The sequence below is a fragment of the Phascolarctos cinereus genome, unplaced genomic scaffold (genome assembly GCF_003287225.1).
Source record: "Phascolarctos cinereus isolate Bilbo 61053 unplaced genomic scaffold, phaCin_HiC Scaffold_726;HRSCAF=1367, whole genome shotgun sequence".
NCBI classification, from domain to species: domain Eukaryota; kingdom Metazoa; phylum Chordata; class Mammalia; order Diprotodontia; family Phascolarctidae; genus Phascolarctos; species Phascolarctos cinereus.
The window spans coordinates 338,094,099-338,112,893 of record NW_027556098.1 but is presented as its reverse complement, the minus strand read 5'-3'; the positions used below and the strand labels follow the sequence as shown (position 1 = coordinate 338,112,893).

At 35.6% G+C, this 18,795-nt stretch overlaps 1 protein-coding gene across 1 annotated transcript in view; it reads right to left on the bottom strand.

The window, feature by feature from the left end:
• Positions 1-18,795, bottom strand: part of FNDC3A (fibronectin type III domain containing 3A) — a 212,585-nt gene that overhangs the window by 68,850 nt on the left and 124,940 nt on the right. Inside the window, 1 exon segment of the mRNA XM_020993811.2 lies at positions 5,113-5,189. Coding sequence (XP_020849470.1) covers positions 5,113-5,189 — 77 coding nt within the window.

Genomic DNA, 18,795 nt, shown 5'->3' with positions numbered 1-18,795 from the left:
CAATTGGAAGCTAGTGACTTTATGAGAAATCAAGACACTGTAAAACAAATCCAAAAGAATGAAAAATTAGAAAACAATGTGAAATATCTCATGGGAAAAACAACTGACCTGGAAAATAGATCCAGGAGAGAGAATTTAAAAATTATTGGACTATCTGAAAGCCATGATCAAAAAAAGAGCCTAGACATCATCTTTCAAGAAATTATCAAGGAAAACTGCCCTGATATTTTAGAACCAGAGGGCAAAATAGAAATTGAAAGAATCCACAGATCTCCTGAAAGAGATCCCCAAAGGAAAACTCCTAGGAATATTGTAGTCAAATTCCAGAGTTCTCAGGTCAAGGAGAAAATATTTCAAGCTGCCAGAAAGAAACAATTCAAGTACTGTAGAAACACAATCAGGATAACCCAAGATTTAGCAGCTTTTACATTAAAGGACCTCAGGGCATGGAACATAATATTCCAGAGGGCAAAGGAGACAGGATTACAACTAAGAATCACCTACCCAGCAAAACTGAGTATAATCCTTCAGGGGAAAAAATGGTCAGTCAGTGAAATAGAGGACGTTCAAGCATTCTTGATGAAAAGACCAGAGCTGAATAGAAAATTTGACTTTCAAATACAAGACTCAAGTGGAACATGAAGAGGTAAACAGGAAAGAGAAATCATAAGAGACTTATTAAGACTGGACTGTTTACATTCCTGCATGGAAAAATGATATTTGTAACTCATGAGACCTTTGTCAGTATTAGGGTAGTTGAAGGAAAAAATTTTATGTATGTATATATAAAATAGATAGATAGAGGCACAAGGTGAGTTGAAGATTAAGGGGTCATATCTAGAGAATAAAATAAAGGGATGAGAGAGGATGATACTCGGATAAGAAGAAAGGGAGAGGTAGAATGGGGTAAATTATCTCACAAAAAAAACAGAAAAGTCTCTTACTGTGGGGGAGGGAGCAGGGGAAGGTGAGAGGGAATGAGTGAATCTTATTCTCATAGGATTTGGCTTAAGGAGGGAATAACATACACATTCAATTGGGTATGGAAATCTGTCTTACCCTACAGGAAAATAGGGGGAGAAGGGGACAAGAGAGCAGGGGGATGATAGAGAGGAGGAGCAGATGGGAAAGGGGTAATCAGAAGCAAATACTTCTGAGGAGGGACAGGGTCAAAAGAAAGAATAGAATAAATGGGAAGGCAGGATAGGATTAAGGGAAATAGAGTTAGTTTTTCACAACATGTCTACTATGGAAGTGTTTTGCATAACTGCACATGTATAACCTATATTGAGTTGCTTGCCTTTTCAATGAGGGTGGATGGGGAGGGAGGAAGAGAGAAATTTGAAACCTAAAGTTTTAAAAACATATGTTTAAAAAAAAATGTTTTCACGTGCCACTGGGAAATAAGAAATACAGGAGATGGGGTATAGAAGTCTATCCTGCCCTACAGGAAAATAGAAGGGGAAGGGGATAAGAGAAGGGGGGAGAGACAGAAGAGAGGACAGACTAGGGGAAGGGATATTCAGAATGCATGCCATCTTGGGGTGGAGGGAGGGGTGAGATGGGGCAAAAATTTGGAACTCAAAAACTTGTGGAAGTGAATGTTGAAAACTAAAAATAAATAAATTTATATTTAAAAAAAACAAAAGCAAAAAATGCAGTAGGTCTCTTTGGCTATAACATATAATGCATTATGGGGAGTGACAGGCATTAAGTCTGGAAAGATAAAGATGTATTCAATCCTAGAGACAAAGGGGAAGCGAGCTTTTTTAGAAGCATCCCTCTGGCATTCTGGAGGATGGACTGGAAAAGGGAACAATTTGAAGCAGGGTGATTGTTAGAAGGCTGTTGTAATAGTTGAGGCGAGAGACGATGAGGGCCAGAATTAGTATTGTGGTGTGAGTGGAGAAGAAAGGGATGGATGAGAGAAATACAGAATCTTAATCATTTTAAACTGTGCTCCAGACTTAGACAATGTGTTGGCCTTTCTCCTAGTCAACCACGTTCTACTGGTCCTCTTAATCCTGTTGTGTTTTTTTTTTTCCAGTTTCCTCTAAAGGCTTGCTTCTCTCTCTTTTTTTTCTTTACAATTTTTTAAATAGTATTTTATTTTTTTCTAATTATGTGTAAAGACAAAATTTTAATATTCATTAACAATTTTCGAGTTCAAAATTTTCCTCCCTGTCTCCCTTCCCTCTCCCCTTTCTAAGATGGTAAGTAATTTGATATAGGTTATATATGTACAATCATGTAAAATGTATTTCCACATTAGTCATGTTGTGAAAGAAGACACAGACCAAAAGGGAAATTCACACACACACACAAATAAAGAAAGTGAAAATAGTATGCTTCAATCTGCATTCAGAACCCATCACTTCTTTCTCTGGCTATGGATAGCATTTTTCTTCATGAGACCTTTGGAATTATCTTGGATCACTATTGCTGAGAATAGCTAAGTCACTCAGTTCTTTATCATATAATGTTGCTGTTACTGTGTACAATGTTCCCCTGGTTCTGCTCACTTCACTTCGCACATATAAGTCTTTCTAGGTCTTTCTGAGAGCATCCTGCTTCTCATTTCTTACAGCATAACAGCATGTCATCACAATCACATGCTACAACTTGTTCAGCCATTTCCTGATTGACAGATATCCCCTCAATTTCCAATTCTTTGCCACCACAAAAAGAGCTGGTATAAATATTTTTGTACAAGTAGGTCCTTTCCCTCCCCTTATTTATCTCTTTAGGATACAGGCCTGGTAGTGCTATTGATGGATCAAAGGGTATATGCACAGTTTGACTGTCCTTTGGACACAGTTCTAAATGGATCTCTAGAATGGCTGGATCAGCTCACAACTCCACCAACAGTGCATTAGTGTCCCAATTTTCCCACATACCTGACAACATTTATCATTTCCTTTTCTGCCCACATCAGCCAATCTGATAGGTGGGAGGTGGTACTTCAGAGTTGTTTTAATTTGCATTTCCCTAATCAGTAGTGATCCAGATCATATGAAAATATGATTATGGACAGCTTTGATTTCTTCATTGGAAAACTAGAGGCTTGTCTCTTTAAATCATGCCTATTCTCACCATTTTCAACCTCTCCTTATCTTATTACCTACTAATACATCCAAATCCCTCTCATCTTGGAAAAAAAATATCCCCCTAAATTTAACCTTATCATTCCTTCAAACTATTATCCTCTATATTTCTTCCTCCTTTCAGAGTCAAGCTAGACAACTTACTATTTGTCAGATTTTTTTGTACAGGTTGGACTAGATGCAAAGGTCCCTTATGAGATGATCTTTCCATACCTTTGATGTCCTTGAAATAAAACTACACATTTTTACATAATAATTTCATTTTATTATCTTATTTTTAATTAATGTTTCATTGTTGTCTTTTATATTTGCCTCATAGACATTTCTGGATGTACTGCCATGAAAACTAATGGATGCTGCGCAATGTTTTGCATCCGTGGCCCTACCACTTCTCCACAGAAAGGAGGACGATGCCTTTACTCCTTCTTTTCTTTGGGGTGCCAAGATTGGTCATTACAATTATACAGAATTCATTTTAGTATTCTTTTTGTTTACTTAATTATAGACATCGTGAGTACAGTTTTCTTGGTTCTTTTTACTTCTCTCATTATTATTTACTTCTCACCAATTCACACAAGCCTGCCTATCTCAATTTTCCGAATTGCTCACAAGGCAATAATATTTCATTATATTTACATAGCACAACTTGTTCAGCTAATCAATGGGCATCTACTTTTTAATTTTATTCTTTTGCTACTACAAAAATACAAAAATTTTTGGTATATATGAGGACTCTTTCCTCTATTTGTCCTTTTTGGGATATATGTCCAGCAGTGGGGTCTCTGGGGCAAAGAATACAAATGATTTAATGATTATTCTTACATAATTCCAAATTGTTTTCCAGAATAGCTGCATCAATTAAGAGCTCCACTAAAATAGCGTACCTGTCTTACTGCAGCTCCACTAGAACAGTGAATCGATTATTTCTATCTTTTGTAACCTTTGCCAATTTACAAATGAACAAAGTGAAACTATTTGCATTTCTCTTGCTATTAATCATTTGGGGTCAATCTTCAAAATATAGATTTTTATGCTTAGAAAAGCAAATGTTGAATATGCACGAGTTGTCTTTTTTAAAAACAACTTAAGATCAATTAATTAAATAACTAATTAAGATTAATAACAAATATTAATAATCAAAATTATGTTTCTTCCCAAATAAATGTGTTTGCCTCACTAGAGAAACTCCACGGTACTTTAAAATAAATACAGACTTATTAGTGGGGAAGAAGTTATCTACCATAACGAGGAGTTAAAAAAAATAATAGTACTAATATGATTTCAGAGTTTCAGAAGAACATGATCATTCTTGGTAACCACATGTTAGCCCTTTCATAACAAAATAGGCTAATTTATGAAAAAAATCTCAATGTTTTAAAAATCATATATTACATATTAGATAAGTGAACATTTAAAGAACATTCAGTTTTTCCTATAACACATTAAATAAATAAAAGCAAAAACCATCCACCATGAAAAAATTCTGAAATGGTCTGTACAGTTTAGTAACTGAACTTCCTAGAAGGAAAAGACTGGCAAACAAATGAACACTGTCTGCTCAATTATTATTAAGGATTATAAGACAATATTTGAAAACCAACATTCACATTCATATTCTTCCCAAACTTTAAAATCAAATGAGTAATATTTTCAGAGAGGAAAAACATTTAAAAACAGGTACATTTATAACAACAATTGGGGACAACGGGATAGCAGTTTTATTAAAATGTTTATTAAATGAATGAAGGGGATCCAAAGCTCTAGCAACTATGTATTACCAAATATTATAAAACTACAGATTTTGAGTTGGAAAGAACTTTAGAGGTCAAGTGGACCAAAATGAGGTCCAGGGACAGAAAGTGACTTGCCCAATGTCATCCAGGTAATAGTTGGCATGATTTAGTACACTAACATCTTTTTCAATAGTCCCAAAGTTAAAGCAAAAGTTTTTTTCGTGACTACCATGCACATGAGCGTGTGTGTATGTATAGAAATATAACGTTGATACCTGTGGGGCATATCCAGGAGGCACATAAATAGGAGGCACTGAACCATTTGGGGACATCATTGGAACCTGAGCAGGACCTATGTGGGTTACAAAAATAATATTTCAACATAATATTTTTAAACAAATTGTCTTAAAATAGCTTCAAGTACATTCTTAATTAATACTAGGTATATCAAAATATGCAAGAAAACATCTAACCGGTAAAAGTATAGCTAAAATTACCATGAAAAGGGATTCAAATAATTCTTATGCATAACTTCATTACAGAGTAACTCTGGAAAGTGATTACGCAGTGACTCTCCTTTCTCTGGAGGAAACTTTACCTTAACTGTCCATACGAAATAGATGTGGTACATAAAATGAGTTAGATGACAACAAATAAATTAGCAAAAAATGGAAGCAGAATGAAACACAAAAAAGTAGCAGGATAGGTTTAATCTACAGAACACTGAATCATTTTGAAACCTTCTTTATGTATGTCTGGCCCAGACAGTAGTAGTAGTGATGAGGTCTGTACACAGGAATTCCTTTCTATAAGATCTGGGTGGTCTTTTCATAGAAGAGATAGCTTAATGGGTATATTTTTCAGCTCAAGCTTTTTTTATACCAAGTCTTACCTAGGGTTCTACTAAAGAAAAATAATCGAGCCAAATAATCCTCTTATTTTACTTAACAATTTTGCAGTGATTTATATTTTCTGACATATTTCTTAAATATGTCTCTGGTACAATCCCCATCCTGGATCATTGCTTTGTCATGACGGAGGGCCTTGCATAGCTCAATGAAACTATGAACTATACTGGGCAGGGTTACCCAAGAGGGACAGGTCATAGTGGAGAGTTCTGACAAAAGGTGATCCACTACAGAAGAAAATGGCAAACCACTCCATTATCTTTGCCAAGAAAAGCCCATGGACAATATACTAAAATGATAAAAGAGATGACATCAGAAGATAAGCCCCTCAGGTCAGAAGGTGTCCAATACACTTCTGGGGAACAGTGGAGGACAAGGGTCACAAGTAGCTCCAGTACTAATGAAGCAGCTGGGCCAAAGCTAAAAGGAAGCTCAGCTGTCGATGGAACCGATGCTGTAAAGATCAATATTGCATAGGAACCTGGAACTGTGGAACATTGCAAAGGAATGTAAAAGGACAGGAATGGGTAAATTTAATTCAGGTGATCATTACATATACTACTGTGGGTAAGAATCCCTTAGAAGAAATGGAGTAGACCTCACAGTCAATAAAAGGATGAGAAAAGCAGTACTAGAGTATATTCTCAAAAATGACAGAATGATTTCTGTTCAAACCCAAGGCAAACCATTCAGCATCACAATACAAGTCTGTGCTCCAACCATCAATGCCAAAGAAGCCAAAGTTGACCAATTCTATGGAAGACCTACATCTTCCAGAAATAATACCAAAAAAGAGGTCACATTTATCATAGGGAATTGGAATGCTAAAGTAGGAAATCAAAAGATAACTGGAGTAACAGGTAAGTTTGACCTTGGAATACAAAAGGAAGCAGGACAGAGACTAATGGGGTTTTGTCAAGATAACTCGCTGGTCATAGCAAACGTATAACTGAAAAGGTGACTCTACACATGAATATCACCAGATGGTCAAAACAGAAATCAGACTGATAATACGCTTTGCAGCCAAATGTGGGGGAAGCTCTCTATACAGTCAGTTAAAACAAGACCTGGAGCAGACTGGCTCAGATTATGAACTTTTTATTGCAAAATTCTGACTTAAATTGAAGAAAGTAGTGAGAACGATCAGACTACACTAGTATGACCTAAGTAACACCCCTTATGAATATGAGGTAGAAGTGATAGATTCATGGGTTAGATCTGGTAGACAGAGTGCTTGAGAACTATGGACAGAGGTTCGCAATACTGTACAGGAGGCAGCAACAAAATAACATTCCAAAGAAAAAGAAGAGCAAGAAAGCAAAATGGCTATCTGATGAGATTTTACAAATAGCCAAGGAAAGAGGATAGTAAAAGAGAAAGATGTAACTAACTGAATGCAGAATTCCAGAGAATAGCAAGGATAAGATTTTCTTAAATGACCAATGCAAAGAAACAGAAGAAAAAATATAATGGGAAAGTCAAAAGATCTGTTCAAGAAAATTAGAGCTATCAAGGGAATGTTTCATGCAAAAATGGGCATGTTAAAAGACAAAAATGACTTAACAGAAGCAGATGAGATTAAGAAGAGGTGGCCAGGATATACCAAAGGACTATATAAGAAATAATTAACATCACTGACAACCATAAATGATGAGGTTACTGATCTAGATCCATACATCCTGAAGAAGGAAGTCAATTGGGCCTTACGAAGCATTGTTAACAGCAAGGCTAGTGGAGATGATGAAATTCCAGTTGATCTGCTTAAAATCCTATAAGATTGATGCTGTTAAAGTGTTGCACTCAATACTCCAGAAAATTTGGAAAAACAACAGTGGTCACTGGATTGGAAAAGATCAGTTTACACCCCGATCCTAAAGAAGGGCAATGCCAAGGAATGTTCAAATTATCAAACAACTGCGCTCATTTCACATGCCAGCAAGGTCATGGTTAAGCTTCTGCAAGGAAGGCTTCAGCAACATGTGAACCAACAATTATCAGAAGAACAGGCTGGTTTTCAAAGAGGTACAGGGACTAGGGACCAAACTGGCAACATTTCCTGGATTATAGAGAAAGCAAGGGACTTCCAGAAAAACATCTACTTCTGTTTCATCAACTACACTAAAGCCTCTGATTGTGTAGATCACCACAAAATGTGGCAAGTCCTCAAAGAGATGGGAGTACCAGATCACGTTATTTTTCTCTTGGGGAACTTGTATGTGGGCCAAGAAGCAAAAGTTAGAACTGACCATGGAACAATTGGTTTTAAATAGTCACCTTATTTAACTTATATGCAGACTTACATCATGAGAAATGCCACACTGGGTGAATCAAAAGCTGGAATTCAGGCTGCCAGGAGAAATAGCAACAATCTCAGATATGTAGGTGATACCACTCTGATAGCAGAAAGCAAAAAGGAATTAAGAAGCCTCTTAATGAGTGGGAAAGAGGACAGTGTATAAAAGCTGACTTGCGGCTTAAAAGAAAAAAAAAACAAACCTAAGATCTTGGCAACTAGTTCTATCACTTCCTGGCAAACAGAGGAAAAAGAAATGAAAGCAGTGTCAGATTTTATATTATTGGCCTCCAAAGATCACTGCAGATGGTGACTGCAACCATGAAAATAAAAGACATTTGCTCCCTGGAAGTAAAACTATGGCAAATCTAGAGAACATACTAAAAAGCAGAAACATTACCTTGCCCCCAAAAGTCTGCATAATCAAAGCTATGGTTTTTCCAGCAGCAATGTATGGCTGTGAGAGGTGGACTATAAGAAAAGCTGAGCACTGTAGAATCAACGCTTCAGAATTGTGGTCCTAGAGAAGACTTCTGGGAGTCTTCTGGAGAGCAAGGAGGTTAAATCAGTCAATGTTTAAAGAAATTAACTTAGGCTATTTACTGGAAACTCAAATACTGAAACTGAAGCTTAAATATTTTTGACTCATTGGAAAAGACCCTGATACTGGGATAGATTTGAAGGCAAAAGGAAAAGGACACGGTAGAGAATGGATAGATATGGAAACAACAAATATGAAGCTGGACAGCTTTTGAGAGATAGCTGAAGACAGGAAGGCCTGGTGAACTATGATCCATGGGGTCACAAAGAGTTGGACATGACTGAATGACAGAACAACAAATGGTACAATCTCCTGGATGCTCTCAAGAATTAAATTAGTCACCTTTTCACTTTCCTAGATTTCAACTTGATTTGAACAACATTTGGAAAATGTTTTCAACTTTAAATTTACTTGAACTTTTTTTTAAATTATGAACTTAAACATCAGATAAAAATAAGCATTTCCAAATAAAAAGCTGAACAGAAGAGGATTGTCGATGAAAATATAAACCACTATCACAGCTTGCTTTTCCTTTTAAGTATATTTTAGATTCAAAATGTAACTTTTAAAACTGTCCTGTGTGCCCATGTTTATTTTTGCTCCCTCTCCCCCATTCTCCTCTGTGCATTTTAAAAAATACAATGACTCTTTACACTTCTCTCTCTCTTTTTTTGGTTTTGTTTTGTGAACTTTGTCGCTACCCTCCCCTTTTTCTTCCTGTCAATTGAGGGGAAAAAAACAATTCTTTAAAACATACTTTTACATCAGTCTTCATTAGGGAGAATGGTCTATGGTTTTCTTTCTCTTTCCTTGGTTTAGGTACCAAAACCATAACTTTATTATAATTTGGAAGGATTCTTTTTCTTTTCCTGTTTTTGCCAACAATTTATATAATGATGGAATGATCTGAATATTTGATAGAACTCATCTTTAAACATACCTGGTTCTTGAGTTTTTTTCTTTGGGAGTTCAATTACATCTTATTCAATTTCTTTTTCTAATATTGGGGTTATTTTAAATTCTCTATTTCTTATGTTAATCTTGGTGTTTTATATTTTTGTAAATACTCAACCCCTGTGTCTAAGTTTTGCTGTTATATAATTGGGCAAAATAATTTATTCTAATTTTCTTCATTTCTTCTCCCTTTGTTGTAAATTTCCTTTTTCATATTAGAAACAAGACCTTATTCACTGATCTGTTCTTTCTTTTATTAATGAATACATTTCATAATATACTAATACTTAGCATCTACATGTGCTTTAAGGTTTGCAAAACACTTTATGATTTGTTGTTTTCTGAATATTTTATTTTTCCCAATTACATGTAAAAATAATTTTCAACATTCATTAAAAAAAATTGAGTTCTAAATTCTTACCCTGCCCCTGCTTCTAGAGATGATACCAATTTCACATAGGTAATACATGTGCAATCATGCAAAACATATTTCCATACTAGTATGATTTGTTCTTTCAAACCTACCAGTTCTTTAGGATTAAATTAGTCTCCAATTAAATTGTAATTTTTTCTTTAAAGGCCTCTTGTTAAAATATAATTCTTATTGAAATGTGTTCAGTAAAGGATGTGTATAATATTTCTGCATTTGTCAGGTTTTTATTTGGCCCCCAAATATGATACATTTTTGTGAAGGTAGCAGAGTATGTCCAGCTAAGAGATATGTAAACTCCTTCTTTTCCTATGTAATAATCACCAAAGGTCTATTATCGCTAACTTTTCTAAAGTTCTATCCAGGATCTTAACTTCTTTTTGGTTTGTCTCTTGGTTATTTTGTCTAGGTCTGAAAAGTGTACACTGAAGTCCTCATTTTGATTCTATCTGAACTTTATTGTTTCAAGTGTGTTTCTTGAAAATAACATTTTGGATTCTGCTTTCTAATCGATTCTTTTTTGAATGAGTTCATCCTACTCATGTCCAGAGTGATGATTGTTAATTGTGTACTTAGCTCCATTCCGATCTTTTGTACATTTCTTTGACCCTTAACTCCCTCTTTAAAAAGGTGGTACCAAAGAAATTTACTTGTCAGTACTGACATATAACCAAAGTAGTCTGTTTCTATTTTATTACCTTTCTCCTCTTTTCACACTCACATTTTCTTTTTTCTTTCCCTTGAAACCTCACATTCATTCTATACTTTCTGATGCTATAGTTTTTGTTTATGACTGTTCTGTCACCTATCCTGTATCTACTCTTAATCTTTCTCTTTCTACCTATTATTTTATTGATTTTAATGAATCTGCTACACCAAAGTCTCTCTGTTCACTCTTCCTTTGTCTAGTTGAGACAAAAGTGAGGTTCAGCAAATACCTATTCTTTCCTTTCTTTCTTCATGTCTGAATACCCTTCATATCTTATGAATCCTTATTATGTGAGATAGTTAAGTTCCTTTCCCTTCCCTCTTCCTTTTCTCCCCAGAATATTCTCCTTTCTCTCCTATTTTCTTCTCCAAAGACCATCAAAACAAAGCATAACCACTCTCAATTCCTCTGCCTTTTGAAATTTTCTCTATGATCTCAGACAATAGAGTTCTGAGAAGATATTTTCCATCATGATATAGTCTCTTTAAAATTGGCCAGATGTATTTACCATTCTATGATTCTCTTGATTCTTGTGTTAATATTTCCGTTTCTATTTGTTTCTGACCTTTTTAGCAGGAATATCTGGAAGTCCCCCATTTCCTTACAGGTCCATTTCCCCCTAATACTCAGTGTAGACAGGTAAATCATTCTTGGTTGTTAGGCTTCAGTTCTGCCTTTTGTAATGTTGTATTCAAAGCATTCCAACACTTAGAAGTAGCAGCTGTCAGACTTTGTATGATCTTGGTTGCTGCTCCTCAATAACTAGAACTCTTCTTATTTGGCTAGTTTCAGTACTTTTTCTTTAATATGAATTTGAACTATGTCATTACAGAACATATTCATTTTGGGTTTTCAAAGGAAGGGAACTTCAATGGCTGAATTTTTCACTATGTCCTCTAGTTTTAATAGATCTAGGTAGTTTTTATGATTTCTTGAAATAAGGCATCCAGGCTTTTGGTCGTTGGGGGAGGGGAGAGGGATGGAGGGAGATTTTCAGGTAGTCCTACTATTGTCTTTGATGTCTTCCAGATCAGTTGTTTTTAATAGCAGAAACTTCACATTTTTTTCTGTTCTCTTCTACTTCCCCTCCCTACTCATCAGTTTTAAAATTTTATTGTTGTTTTCTCAAGGAGTCACTGCTTTCTATTTGGCCCATTCTAATTTTCAGGAAGTTCATTTCTTGGGTAAGGTTTATCACTATTTGTTCTAAGCAGTTATTTTTCTTTGTCAATTTCTTCTTCCTTAGCTATCATTTCCTTTAATACTATGTTTTGTATCTTTTGGTTTTTTTTCCAGGTACTCTCAATAGCCCATGTGGTTTCTTTCTACTAAGGCTCTACTTTGGACTTTTTGTGGAATTAACTTATTCTTTCTAGGTTTATCTACTAGGCTTCTCCGAGTTCAAAGTATTTCTTCATTGTGTTCAGCATGTTCTCCTGTTTACTCTTACCTTCAGCATAAATTTCTGGACTGAGTTTTATGTTTAGGTCAGACTCTGTCTTCCTTCCATACTGCTGGGTGGTATGGGCGGGCCCTTGGTTGTGATGGAAAAGTCTTGGCTCTGCCTTCTGTAGGAATCCCTGGGTGTTGGCTGAGTTTTCTGATAGTTCAACTCAAGATTTTAGCCTTAGCTCATTTTCTGACTGCTCCTTGTACAGTGCTAAACCTGGAATTAGCTCTGTCCCTTGCTGTGAGTCTGACAGGCCCTGACCAAAGACTGTGCTAGTAATAGGTCTCCTTGTAAGACACGAGGCACTTTACCTCTGAAATGCTACTCTTACCCTCTCTCCTGCTTGTGGCTCCTCTGTAACTTGGGTATGGGTTACTTGTGCACTGGGCCTGTCCAAGCATTGGTTTGGTTTTGTCTCCTGTCGCAGCTCAGGCTGGGCTGCCAACGTGTTTGTTTGGCCTTGTCTTGTGCAGAAAGACAGACCGGGAGCCAAGTGCTGATTCTGTTCTGTCTCCTCAGTACCTGGGGTTCAGCTGCTGGTCTTGTCTCATCTCCTGCTCTGAGAACTGTCTGCTTGTGTGCTTTTCCTTCCATCTAACTCTGGCTTGTCTCATAGCTTACACAGAATTCTGGTAGTATTTTTCTGCAGCCCAGAGCTGGAAGTGTTATTGTTTCCCTTTGGGTTTCTTTATCACTGGTTTTCAGAGCTTTACTGGGGTATCTGTCTGGCTACTAGGCTCCTCTAACTCCAAACACACCTCCACCACACCATAATTCTCTAAGTTTATGCAAAAATTTTCTCTTAAACTATTACATTCATTTAAAAAAGCCTTATAAGTGTTTCTATGTATCAAGCACTGTGCTAGATGCTCATCCTCTCAAGGAGCTATCATGGCGAATAATCTACACACAGATCAAAAGTTACCAAAAACCGGGTGGGAGTGAGTGCTAAGAAATGGTAGGAATTAGGAAAGGTCATAAGTGGAAGATGGCTTTTGATCTAAGCCTTGAATGGAATTAGGGATTCCAAGAGGCAGAGATGAGGAGGAAGACCACTCAGCTTAGGCAAAGACACTGAAAGGAAAAACTGAATGAAACGTAAAGATGACAGGCAGGTAGGCTAGTTTTCAATGGAGAGGAACAGTTTTGGTCTAGCAGTAGGATAAGAAATAAAAATGAAAAGGCGGTGAGAAGTGAGACATTGCTCATGGGCAGATGGGCTTTTTAAAAAGTATCACAAAAGAGAGAAGAGACATAAGAAGATGAGGAAAAAGCAAAGTCCAATTGAAGTTTTTTAAGGATGGAGGATATCTGGATATGTTTGTGTAAGGTAAGGTAAGGAACCAGTCAGCTAGTAAGCACTTACTAAGCACACATTATATGCTAGGCACTTTCCTAAGCAGTGGGTATACAAAGAAAGGCAAAAGACAGTCCTTGTTCTCAGGAAGCTCACAGCCTAATGGTCGTGGATAAAGAGAAATGGAAGATTAAGGATGGAGTTGAAGATGACTGCCATTGCAATTAAATATATCAGAGGACATAAGAGAAGATGGGATCAAGAGTAAAAATTGGGGGTTAGCTTTGGCAAGAAAAGGGAAACAAATGAAGAGAAAATGTGGAAAACGGGGAATTTAAAATTATAGGACTGAGGAGAAGAAGGAACTTGCAACAGATAGCTTCAGTTTTGGTAAGTATGAGGCAAGGTCCTCTTGTGGGGGCAGAGCAACAATAGTGGAAGAAGGTGGTAGTGGAGACTGAGGACAGATTTAGAACTCATACAGTATACCTAGAACATATTTCAATGTTCTTTAAAAGAACTCTTTCCTTTTTTAGGGGGCAATGGAGAAAAGTTTAGAACACAGCAGAAGTTTAATGAGAAAAAATAAAGTGTGCTTGGCACACCAATGAAACTAATCTGAATAGAAGTTTGTTTTGAATGTTTACTCTGGAAATGTTTCTGTTACTAGCAGTTGCTTGATCATCAATTCCTATATCGGAACAACTGTGTTCTTAGGCTGGTAGAGCAGCAATTATGGGGGGGGAGGGGGACAGTAAGATAAAGAATTATTAGGAGATGAGAGGTAAGAGAGTTAGTATCGTAAGCATGAGGTATTAGGAGTGGTCACACACTTCCTAGCTAGGCTTGATCAGGATATTAGTCGCTACTCAGACCCTGACCCCAAGCCCTAGCTCCACACAGTACTGCTCCCAAATACTCTTTACGACTGCAGATAAGGCCACCTTTGGAGAGCAGGGACAGGTTAGATTCCCTCTGTGGCTCTACCTTCAGAATAAGAAATGTATGTACAGGGAAGGCATGGAGGTTGATTGACACAAATTATGCCACATTTTGGGGCAGCAAAGTGGTGAAGTGGATAGAGCACTGGCCTGGAGTCAGCGGGATCTGAATTAAAATCTGGCCTCAGACACATCAGTTATGTGACCCTGGACAAGTCACTTAACCCTGTTTGCCTCAGTTTCCTCATCTGTAAACTAAGCTGGTGAAGGAAATGGCAAAACCACTCCAGTGTCTTTGCCAAGAAAAGCCCAAACAGGGTTGAGTCAGAAATGCCTCAATTATAAAATATCACATTTGAGTGCCTTGGGAGATGAAAAGATTCTGCCCTTAGTTTCATTAAACATAATGTAACTGTCACTCAGGGTATCAGATTATTTTGCCTCTAAAAATGTCTATTTTCATTCATTTATTTAATGTTTATGAATTTCTTCCTTTGTGTGGACAGCTAAGACAATATATTGCTGCAACTAGCACTATGGAATTTTGAAAACCATATTCCCGAAAACAATAAGGGCCCTCAATTACTTTTACTTCCTTTACTAACAAAACAGAAAAGGACTCCAAAGTCCAGATCAAAATTATTCTTTATTTGCTGAAGGCATTTTTTCATCTCATTACAAAAAAAGGCTCATTCTTCTCTTATATAGCCATTTTAAAGCTTATAAAATGCTTTCTTGACAACCACCCTGTGAAATAGGTAATATAACTCAAATTTTATAGAAAAGTACATTGACTTTTTCCATAATTACATAAATGTTAGAGGACTTGATATTAGAGGCAAATGCCAGAGGACCTGAGACTTGAACCCAGGTTATCTGATTGTATTTGTCCAAGCAAATATAACATAGCTTTTAACAACTCTTAACTAGAAATCAAGACAATGCCACTTCTATATTAATGTTAATTGTTTCTATTTAATTGATATAATTAAAATGACAATAAATCTTCAAAAGAAGGTTATTTTACATTTTGTAAATGATGACTGATTTAATATATTTTACTTTTGATAAAATTTGTAAGCATGGATTGATTCATCAATCGGTATATCTTAAAAATGGTTCTTTTAAAGTGAGAATAATCTCATTGGATCCCCCATGGGGCCACAAGTAAATTCAAAATCAAGATTTAACTCAAGTAACTGGTTCAGTTATAATATTAAATTACTTTTCTAACTATAAGCTATTAACTTTTCTCCATATGGTAACTATCTCTGAGTATCTTGTGTCCTAAACACACAAAAAAGGTTTTAAGAAAAAGTTTTACTCAGGTTCCCTGACCCCAAATCACTAACTGTAGTTAATATTTAGAATATTAATCTGTAATAACATATTTAATACATCATACAAAAAACCCAACCAGTATATAAAATAACTTTTAAAATTACTTGTGCAACGAAAAAAGGAATTTAATTGTTTTTGGCAATTCCCTTTGTTTAAACAATCACACACACATACACACACACACACACACACACACACACACACACACACATCTTGCTTTACAAACCTTAAAGCATTACATAAATGTTAGCCATTGCAATTTTCTGACTTAAGTAGAAATTAAAAGTGCAAAATGAAAGCAACCCTGTCCCATACTGAGAAAATGCAAAATCTGTCCTAAACCAAAACACAGAAACTACAAATAGAATACAACTGCCCTAAAAAGAAATGTAAAATTTTAAAAATTCTGCATAGAAGCTTCTTAAATTATTTGATTAGAATAGAATGGATCTGAAATCATACAACTGTCAGTTATTTTGTACAGTTAATTACAATCCTACTTGTAAGCAGCACTCTACCACACAGGAAAAACATTTTTTTTCAATTGAATTTGGCATTTAAAACAGAACAAAATATCTTAAAAGCACCACAAACAGCTTAAATTAATATGCTTTTAAGTATTATTTTAAAAAACCTATCCCCTTTGCTTTTCTTATTTTAAATTTAAGAATGCTAAACAAAACAATTAATTTCTATAATTTTAAGTGCCTAACGTGCAGTAGGCTGCTAAAGTTCCACCTAAAGCAGGTTTTCATAATGGCCTCCAAAATAATCTGAATCAAATTTTCCTGTTACAGTTAAAATACCCCCAAACCAAAAAAACTCAAAACATCCACATACAGCACAAAAATAAGTACTGGAAAGGGAGTTATTCTGTGGAATGTGAAACCTTTCAAATTATATATAATTCTAGCAATTTTAACCACATGGCAGTAGTTCACATTTTCACTGCTATATCTGGCACACATTCAAGAACACAGACTGCTTTTAGATTAATACAGTGCTTTCTATGTTTTTAAATAAAAACAGAATGTTCTCAAAAGAGTCAGCAAATCTTACCACTCATTTTGTTTTACTGTAGCGGCAGAGGACAAGAGAATCCAGCAAGACAACGTTGTACACGTTATCTGCTTTAATTGGAGGATGGTTTTGTTTTTTTGCAAAGCTGTAGGAGGAAAAGCTTCTTTGACCGAGTCACATGATGCTGTCATGTGACCTACTGTGAAACAGACAGAGAGAAAAAAAGGCAAGCCTTCCTGTTCACAACAGCTTCCTTTACTATACAGGCCACAGAAAAATAATTTCTTAAGGCAGTATACTGTAGTTTACTTTGATGAAATTCTATCTTAAATAGTGCCTTATGAGTAAATTCAAAAGCCCGTAAAATTTAATTATAAGAATAGCTGGTATTTGAAAAAAGAAAAAAAGTTTCTTTTCAAATACTTTCCTATGGCATTATATCTGTAGTTGTCTTCTATGGACGTGCACTATCTCCTTTGGTTAGGATACTTTTCATTTAAAAATCTGTGCCATTCACTAAGTATTTTTGTTCTGAAAAATGCTGCAATTTTAAAAAAGATAAAATAAAAGCTACTTTTCAATGGGCTATTTTTAGCCTTTAAATATTGTTCAAACTAAGGGCTTAATGAATGCACACAACACATAAAACACAGAGGTACACATTTGTCAGCCTATTCCCTACAGCAATAAATATTTTAAGGTGGCATGTCACATTTAGTGCCTTGGGAGATATATACTAACTAATAATGTATACTAACACTTTTTGTGTAGATATACCACTTTCGTGTAGAACCACTTTTTGTGGTTCAGTTTTCCACCCCACCCCCCCTTACTTCCACATAGACTTTCTCATTTGTTACATATTTGCTTAAAATTTTTTTTTTTTGCAGATTTACTATAGCCACTATAAGGAAACTTCTCCGGGGCAGAAAAGTGATTTTCAAATTTAGGAAGGAATCCTACACTGCTCATACCATTTCTCATGACTATCAGAGAAACTGTCAAATAAAGCTGCATGTCATACATGCATGATCTGGCAAATAATTGTTTTAGTTTGTGGCAACTCATGGAGGACTGAATCATGGAAGAGAAAAGAGGGCCCAAGGAAAGACCAATATTAGGAGAAACAGCAGAATGATTCTGTTCTAGTACTCTGGAAATATAGTTTCCTCTAATCTCTTTACATGTATAGGATCATAGTGTTTTGAGTCACAAGGCTCTTGTCTATTTTCTCTTTTCTTCCTCTTTGTTGTGCACCATGAGGATTCAGAACATCTTCAAGAAAGGGATACTCAAAATTATTTGGCAGGTCATGCAGTTCCTTACAGAAAACTGGGTTCAAAAAGGTCAGTGGGTATACTGGCTTTTGCAGGCAACTTAGGCACCATGGCCTCTGAAACAAAAGGCAGATACAATAGAAGTGATAATCCATGAAACAATAAATATTTATTGTCTGTTGTACATTTACTTTTTAAAAAATCATTCATTAGGTGCCTACTATGTACAAACAACTGAGTTAGGCACAGTGAGAAATACAGGGAAATAAAACATGGAAGGAGTTTAGTGACTTTTTTGGCAAAGAGGAAGAGGAGTTAAAGGAGTGTGAAGAGAAATGGTCAGGTTAGTGAATTTTGTTTACCTGTTTAATATATATGTGTATGCTGTTACATGTGTATATTAAAGTGGTAAAAGATTATATGTGTGTATTTATAATAATTTCTTCTGGAGTTTACTGCTTTTATCTAAAAATTAAAGGAACTTAAAACTGAGGTTTGAGACAATTTGTGAATTTCAGTGTTTTCCCCTTTATTAGCATAGATTAGAAAAATTCTACAATCATACTTCTTAACAGTTTAGATGTCTCCATAATAAGCACAGGACAAATATAGTTCAAAAACTTATTATGCAGAATAACTTAACAGAGTGAATTTGACCTCATTATAGTTTTTTAGCTTTAAACTGAACTGTTTACTGATTGAAAATTTTGAAACGAGATACATTTGATCAGTTATCTCTTTCTATACAAGGATATTTTCCCATTATTTTTGCATTCTGGTTAGAAAGCTGAAGAATC